The sequence below is a fragment of the Cucumis melo genome, chromosome 9 (genome assembly GCF_025177605.1).
Source record: "Cucumis melo cultivar AY chromosome 9, USDA_Cmelo_AY_1.0, whole genome shotgun sequence".
Classification (NCBI taxonomy): domain Eukaryota; kingdom Viridiplantae; phylum Streptophyta; class Magnoliopsida; order Cucurbitales; family Cucurbitaceae; genus Cucumis; species Cucumis melo.
This window is the reverse complement of record NC_066865.1, coordinates 2,448,382-2,456,896: the sequence shown is the minus strand read 5'-3', so window position 1 is coordinate 2,456,896 and position 8,515 is coordinate 2,448,382. Positions and strand designations below refer to the sequence as shown.

The 8,515-nt window shown below is 32.4% G+C and overlaps 1 protein-coding gene across 2 annotated transcripts; it reads right to left on the bottom strand.

Annotated features, from left to right (window-relative positions):
* Nucleotides 1-938: 938 nt before the first annotated feature.
* Nucleotides 939-4,434, bottom strand: LOC103498736 (binding partner of ACD11 1). 2 transcript variants are annotated; one of them, XM_051090217.1, is made up of 5 exons: nt 4,080-4,434; nt 3,300-3,462; nt 2,636-2,711; nt 1,771-1,884; nt 939-1,609 (listed from the first exon to the last, which is right to left on the bottom strand). In XM_051090217.1, exons 2-5 carry the CDS (start codon nt 3,413-3,415, stop codon nt 1,151-1,153), a joined length of 765 nt encoding a protein of 254 aa, XP_050946174.1. In that variant the 5' UTR covers nt 3,416-3,462; nt 4,080-4,434; the 3' UTR covers nt 939-1,150. The 2 variants fall into 2 exon arrangements, with proteins under 2 accessions (XP_050946174.1, XP_050946173.1); XM_051090216.1 differs by having other exon boundaries at nt 3,300-3,430; nt 4,080-4,349.
* Between the last annotated feature and the right edge of the window lie 4,081 nt (nt 4,435-8,515).

Genomic DNA, 8,515 nt, shown 5'->3' with positions numbered 1-8,515 from the left:
GTTGGGTAGTCCGGGTTGGTCGGGTTACGAAGGTTTTTGAACACCCCTAAATGTAATTCATTTACAGAAGAGTGGATCATCAATCTAATTTACGATTGATTACTAGTGGTTCTCACTACCCCTTACCTTTACATTTACCTTTACCATTATGCAGTTGATAATGTTACTATAGCTCTATGACAATTATAGATCTGACACATTTATTCTTATCTTTACCGTAATCAATATCGATATTGTTACCAATATTATTATAGTCAAACAATAACTAGAGATGAATATAATAGATTGAAAAATCAAGTCAATCGAACCAACTGATCAAGCCGAAGTCTGCCACAGAATGTTTGGAAAAGTTCCAAATCGAGAAATTTCTAAAATATCTCTTTATGCTAAACCGACCCAACATTTACTCATTGATGGTCGAGATCAATTTGAACATTTACTAAACCGATCCAACATTTACTCATGTAACAGTAAATATAATATAAATAATAATATTTCACTTACTTAAAAATCTAAACATTTGTCATTGATTTAATTATTTTTTATTTTTTATAATTTTCCTTCATAAATATTCATAAACAACATTTTACTGAAATTTTTATCAATATTTTCATAAAAGTGAGACTTTAATATTTCCATTTAACATTTTAAAGGATGAAAAATGGAAGAACCGGTTAGTTAATTAACCATGAGAAGTTTACCATAGTTTTTGACAATCTTCGCTATGTCACTTACTTTGTTAAGGATTCGAATCTCAATTATATAAAGAATGAGTAGAGGTTAATTACCACTTAGCTAACTTTATTTGAAAGGTAACCTGCTTTAGCTAGACCACTAGAGGAGTTTAAAGCTAAGTTTACACATGTAGTTTATCTAATATTGTGAATCTAATTCTCCCTTTTTTCTCACAATTTAACATGATATAAAAGTAAAACAAATGGTTCAAATGTTCAACATTGTAACTATCATATTTACCCGAACAAGTTGACAGAGCATTGTGATGATTACTTATACATATTCATACAAAAATGCACATCATGGTTCGGATTTTGAGTGAAAAACTTGAGTATATTTATATTTTTCATGATGAGGCTAAAGAATGATAGTTATTTTTTGTTGGTTTGATTCAATTTTTTTCCCTTCTTTTCTTTCATTTACTGCTATTCTTACCTGCTTCAGCTGCAGCCTTAGCAGCACGGCTCAACATATCCGAAACCCAAAGTGCGCCCTTCGAAAAGTAGCTGCTGTTTATAACAGCATTACCTGCTGCCATTGCTGCTTTCCCCGTCACAGTCACCGCCACCACAGCAGCTGTTCCAGTTACCGCTGCGGCGGATCTGGTGATATCAGAAACGTGAAACTTCTCGTCGATGTACTTGACAGTTTCCATGCCAGCATTAATTGTCTCGGTGAGTCCAATCCTATTGCTAAGCTCATAAACTTTTCCTGCTGCAGTAGCTGAGACTTGACAAGAGTCATCAAAAGCTTTAGCCTTTACAAGGGCATCTTTGGTTAACACATATCCCTTTGATAGCATTGTTTTTACGACTTGTTGAGCCATGGTTACAGCTTCCCCTGGTGTGTGAACAGAATGCATTATTTCTGTCACCTGGTTTCCATGAAGAGAAATTTAAGGAGATCAATTCAAAAAATATTGTGTGCAACAGTACAAGCCAGAAGACCAACCAAGCAAGATGTAGCAAGTAGGCTTAGATGCATTACAACATGTTGATACATTTAAAGAACGTGTACCTATCTATTTACGCTTACCATTAAGCTTGTATTGTCGTTGGTCATTTGCGCAGGGCTGTTCCAAGTATCTGATTCATCTATGTATGCTCCCCACCGGGATATGAACACACATTGATCAAGGATTTCAGCCCCCTGGAACGTCAAAAATCAATAAATGAACTCGTTATGAAAGCTTAAAAGAGATGTTTGAAGATAACTGATTTGAATGGTTACGACGTACAAGTAGGCACTTGTTTTGAGAGATCACATACTGTTCTATTTTCTTCTAAAAATATGAAACGTGGATTGAGAGTTCAAACCAAGCCCCTATGATGTAAGGAGAGACCATCTCAAACTTAAAAAGATTTATTTGACATCATTAAAAGATGAACTGAATCAGAAGAATTACAAGAACAAATATCCATTAGTGTCCTGGCTCATGGGAATGCTTGAAAGTACAAATGGAAAGTGAATGAAATGATTTTCCCTCAAACTCTAGCAAATTTAAGTAATTGCATATTGAGTAAGTTGGAACAACTGAAACATTTTGAAAAAGAAAGGAACAAAGGGACGTGTCCGTAACGTTTTTTAAATGCAAGAGATTGATAGACTCTAAAGATGAAATTGTACTGTCCCAAGCCTAGGATTTAAACCATTTCTCCAATTGTGCACATCATCCTTTTGCAAAAGGCTATCTCCTCCTCATCCACTCACCCTAAAGAATGTATTTGTGTGTTCACATACATCATCAAAGCACACAAGCGAGGAGAAACAAAAGGAAAGCACTCTACACAAATCTATGATTGATACATAAAGTATTAACGAGAGAAGCTAGCCATTTCAAAATGATGGAGAACAGAAGAATCTCAAGTCAACCAAAATCAAATAATCCTCAAGAACTTACACTAAGCAATATAGCAGTTTCCAGAGCAAAAGCATCTCGAAAGGTCACGTAAGCAGTACATGCATAATCGCCTGATCTGTTATCGCAAAAGAAAAAAAAACATTTTCAAGAAGCTTGGTTTTACGGCTAATTGAAAATTGCAGCATACTAAAAAATCAATGTAGACTTCAGAGGCAGAAGCATCATCGGTATAGTTTTATCTCTATAAAATTTCCGAAAAGTTCACTTTTCTTTTTATTGAAAGTAGAGATGTAAAACAAACACAAATTTATGTGAAAACCCTAGTACAGGGAGAAAAGCTCTCCCACTATACTGATATTTCTTATTATTTTCGTTTTAGGACAAAGTAAACCTAAACTATCCTTGGACTTTCAACATGACTTAAGCCCACTATTTCCAACACTTTTTAACTACTAATCACAACAGCAACAGCAATAACAAATATGAAATTCACATTTTCCAAGTTTATTAATTGATTGTTGAAGCTCCAGTAAGTTCCTATGTAAGATCTCGTTGAAGTTGATAAATGAAACAGGTTTTTAGCATACCTTGTCAAATTGTTTCAAAGCTTTTGATTTATGTATAACAAGCTAATGGTAATAGGTACACATATGCTTACAAACTGTAATAAACCATTAAGCCAGGGGATTCATGTTTAATTCACCTGAGGATTTCTACGTGCTCGACCGTGCCACAATGAGAGAAAAAGTCATAAACATCATTCTCTGTGGCTTTAGGTGACAAACTTGTAACTTCAGCAGTATAGCCCCCATTGTACATGTTTCACACAGCTTTCTATATTGAAAACTTGAATTAGAGCAAAATACCTGGGGAGTTCCACCAGTTTGTTTAGAGAAAACTGAAATATCAACTACCCCTACACTTCATATTCATAAAACTTTTTTCAACACCTTTTACCCCCAAACAAAATGTTCCAACTTGGTATATGATGACTCTGACATCCATAATTATAATTAATGGTCCAAAGTTATAATTTATCACTAGCAGGCTTATCCCAAAAGTGTTGCTTCTTGGATAAGATAAATTTATACAATTGTAAACTGTTATATATTCATTATAAAACTAAGTCTCTATAGTAAGAACAATGCAGGTGGTTAAAAGGATAGAATATGAACACTGGGGAAAAGTGAAGAAAAAGTAAAGAATGAGAGATTCCCAGAATATTTGAGCAAAAGGGTATATAGAAAAGGAGGAAGTTCAAAGCAAGAGCAAGTCATTCACACACACACACACACAAAAAGATGACAAATTTATAGAAATTCCCAAAATTAATCTACAACCCAGATCTTGAAAGGGAAACCTAAAGCAAACCCATTATCCAAAACAATCAAATGAAGGGATAAAAACATAGAAATCGACACGAAAGACATGAAAAATAAAAGAAAAGTTCAAAAAATTAATAGGAAGTTCTGTCATGGCGTACCTGTTTGAAAGCTGAGAGAGAAGAAAGAAGAGAAGAAGGGGGCCGGGGAAGGGGGGGCTGAGCTGAAACCAGAAAATTAAGCCGACATTTTTTGGTTTTTGGAATCAAATTGGTTGGTGATTGTATTGAAAATTGTATTGGAAGGAGCGTGTAAGGCACGCAGAAGATGTATTGGAGCGTGTGAGAGAGAGTGAATGAAGAAGCTACGAGTTTTGGAATAAAGTCTTATCTTCTTCGTTGAGAGTTTTTCTGTTGGCAGAGAATCCCCCGTCATCAAACTCTGTAGCTTTTAAGCTCTCGTACACTAGTGCAGCAGCATACGGCACCGTTTTCTGTAACGGATACTTCCAACTTCCAACACTCTATCATCAAATTAGGTCTTCCTTTTATCCATCCGAAATCAGAAATGGTATCGTCCAAATTAGATTTCACGTCCTTAGATTGCAATCGTAAATGTAATTAGATTTTTCTTTATCATGTTTATCTAAATGTCTTATGTCTTATCTTCTTACTCCTACTTTTTTTTTCATTACATTTAATTTATTACATAAACGTGACATTAATTTATAATCTAAAAAACTAATAGTGGTAAATAAGAAATAATTCAAAGAAACCAAAAGAGCCCGTGTTTATTAATGGTGTGTTTGTCCCATCCGTTTGCTTTTTAAACCAAGTTTCTATTAGGATTGTTGGAATTAAATTCTTGGGATTAAGAAGTCAAACATACAGGTTTGAAACATGTTTTTTTTCTTTAAATGAATGTCATGGTTTTGAGAAAAAAGTTATCTTCCTTCTTATCAATGGTTGCCGGTACTGTCAACAATTATCAACAATTGACTTTCATGGTTGATCATCTTGGCTATCGGTACTTAATTGTTATTATCTTTAATGTTGATAGTTATTACCATCGACGATTGTAGTGATCGTCGACGACAACCATTGTGAGTGTCTTCCACTAATGAATAGTTGCAGGTAATAGTCAACGCTTGTCGTCAATAAATTGCTTGTGATGGTCGTGGATAGCTTTCGTTTTCCTCTATTTCCCTTTCTTCCTCCATGTTTTCTTGAATTTATCAATCTCTTCCCCTTCTTTATTCTCACAAAAATAAAACATAAAAACATCTCCCTTGTTAAAATATGTTAAAGTTAAATGTGTTAGTATAAAAAAATTTCAAACTTTTAACGATTTGTTATATATATAAAGAGATAAATAGAAACCTAAAACCAAATTGAATTTACTATTATCGATTTAAACACTTCTAGTCCTTTTAAAAGTGTTTAACAAAAATTCTTAACTTCTAATTTTTATTTAATAAAATTTTAAAATATTAAAGATATTTAAAAAAATTAACTTTTTTTAAGAGACAGATTAAAAGTTATCATTGTATCACATGTTATCTTAGGATAAGATGGTAAGCTATATATGTTTGATGGCAGTTTGAAACCACCATCATAACTTCCAAAATCCTATAGGTATCATAGAGTTATTCACGATGGAAATTTAATTTATAACTGACATTAAAGGCATTGTCATCATACCTCTACTATGACAATTTGATATGATGCCAATTTTAAACTTGATATTATACTCATGGCATGATACATTTATGATTATTGGTTTCTGTTATGTCAGTTTATAATAGATATTATAATATATGGTTAATGTATGATAATTGTCGATCGATATAATGTTCTAATTTAACCTTTGGTGACGAACAGAAATCATCGGTCCCTAAATTTTAGAATATTATACCCTAACTTGGAAGCTTAATTTCCATTTAGTTCGTAATCAGTATCCTCGTGAATTTCAAGTTTTGTTTTCGTTTGGTCCCACAAGTTAAACTTGCACAAATCTTCCTTTGAGTTTTTACTATCGGTAATTTTGAACCTTGATATTAACTTTTAACTAATTAATTTTATGTAATTGTGTGAAGGGAAATTATAAAATGGAGCTTTTGTAAAAATAGCAAAAAAAAATTATGAAAATAAAGTTTATGTCACCTTTGGATAGCCTTCTGATAACCCTTTGATAACCGTCTGATAGCCATCATATTTGCTATATTCGCAATATGCAAAAAAGATGTACTATGTGCTGTTTTTTTCTAAATTTTTTTGTTATCTTATGCAATTTCTCTTATAAAATTGTGCCGTGGAGGGATCAAACACCTTCCAAGTCTGGGGACATATATATGTTATATTTATTAATTAGTATAGTTTAACTCATTCATCTTCTAACTTCAAAGACACTGAGCATATCTCAATAATTGGAGAAGATTCTATTTATTGTCGTCCATATAAATAAAACATTCCTCAAGTTCTTTATAGATAATAAACCATCACTACTACAAAAAATGGGTTACATGACATTTTTCAATGTCAAGTAAGAGTATACCTGACGCTTTTAAAAACATCGCGTAACTGACTGTTAAGTATAATGTGATAACTTGATTCCAAAACAACATCAAGACAAATATTTTCTAGAGAAAATTTGGCTACTATAACATTTTTGGAAAGACTCTAAAATATTCCTCAAATGATTCAAGATCAGTGGAATGTATATGTTGTTCAATTTCTTAGTTCTATGTACAAATCCCAATGGTATATAATGGATTTGCTTTAGTAATAAAAGCACAAGTGTTATTTGAAGTCAGAGTGAGACTTATCTATTACTCTATAATTGTTTAAAGAATTTGATCAAGAGAGCTTCTTTTCCATAGATGTAGGTCTTGTTCCCATAAATCTTGTTGTTGGTTGTCGTTGATGTTCTTCACACTTGTTTGATAACTTTTTTCCTTAACTTCTCAATTTGACATAGTCATAAGAACTTAAGCTTTTTTCCCCTTTCATTCTCTCTGTCTTTATGTCTTCTTTGGGCATCACTTCATTACAACTTGTGGCTAAAAGTTGATACATAGAGACAGGAGATGCATTCCATTTACACATATCCAAAGTCATCCAAAGAGAGACTTTATCATTTGGGATCCACAATTTGAAGGCCCATTGGCCCAACACCCACAAACAAACAGTACGTATATGCAACACGGATTATTTCAACATCTTTTGTTCTCACTCAAATGTTTTTTAGCAAAACTTTCAAAAGGTCATCCACTCCAAACTAAACACACTTGATTTTAGAGTTCTTATGATTGAATTAAGCACTTAAAAAGATGGTGCATCTTATCTCTATAGGTAATAACTTTCGATTCTTGTAAACATTTCTTCATCATACTTTCATATTCTTATAATTTAATCTCGTTTGAATGTGATTTTGGTTTATTCGTGTACATTCAAGTGTTATAGTAAATTTGGACATTTGAAGGTATATGAACTGAAATGAAATAAGTACCAAGGAATAGGAATCAAAATAGTTATTTAACATATATTAATAATAATAAAAAAGAAAACATAATACTATACTATAAAAAATAATTAAAATCTATAACATATTAAATGAATAAATCAATAACAGTTGATATTCTATCAAATATTTAGTTCGATGTTTATTATTTATAAATACATTATCAAATACATTTAAGACATTTGAAAACATAAAATACAAACTTTAATTTTGATTGAATCTTACATCTTTTATTGTCAAATCAAATGAATTGAGGGTGTGAGGGAAGTTGCTAGAGTAAGAAAGCTTATATACCAATATATTTTCAACTCATGCTACATGCATCATTACTTAACATGAAAAAAGAAGCATTACTAAATACCATAGTCATATTCATATGGTCAATCTTCACATGAGCTTGTTCTCAAAAAGGGAAAAAAATCTTCATGCGAGTTCAATTATTTAAGTAATAATACTTCAATATAATTTAGGCCACATAATTTCTATGTATCTCTCTATAAATGTACAAGAAAAGTCTATAACATGAAAGTTTGTGATTATTGGATACTCGTGTGAGTTGCACAAATATAGATAAATTTGAAAGATACCTAAACATTTTTCTTTAATTAAGGGAAGTGTTGGTAATCCATTTTAAAATATAGAAGGAATAAAGGGGTATTGGATACCAAAATTTGAATGTTAGTCACCCATACATTTTAGTTCTTAAACTAGTCTCCTTAGGTAAATGGAGTGCAACTCTCACCTTTTTCTTTCAAATTGTAGAGTAACAGAAAATGGGGTTCTCGATCAAAAGTTTAGATATCATTCTATGAGAAAATAGGAAAATGTGTCAGAACCAAGCCTTCGTGGGAGCAATTAACACTTTGATTTATTGACTTGGATGAGTCTCGACTAGGCTGACGACACACATTATTATTGTGGGGTTCGACTCGACCATTATTATTATTTGACCCACAAGGGGGGTCACAACTTCTCCCTGGCTTGTAAACTTATGGACCACTTTACTTGGGGTCCGATTCCATGCCTTATTTATCTCCAATTCTTCTCTTACTCGCTTCATGTTTAGTATCCAACTTTA

What these genes read in the sequence shown, in the direction of transcription:
- LOC103498736 (XM_051090217.1), bottom strand. Translation starts at nt 3,415, where the DNA reads ATGTACAATGGGGGCTATACTGCTGAAGTTACAAGTTTGTCACCTAAA. An exon ending in GAGCACGTAGAAATCCTCAG is followed by an intron (nt 2,712 to 3,299) that starts GTGAATTAAACA and finishes TTGCGATAACAG; the next exon opens with ATCAGGCGATTATGCATGTA. An exon ending in AAACTGCTATATTGCTTAGT is followed by an intron (nt 1,885 to 2,635) that starts GTAAGTTCTTGA and finishes TTGACGTTCCAG; the next exon opens with GGGGCTGAAATCCTTGATCA.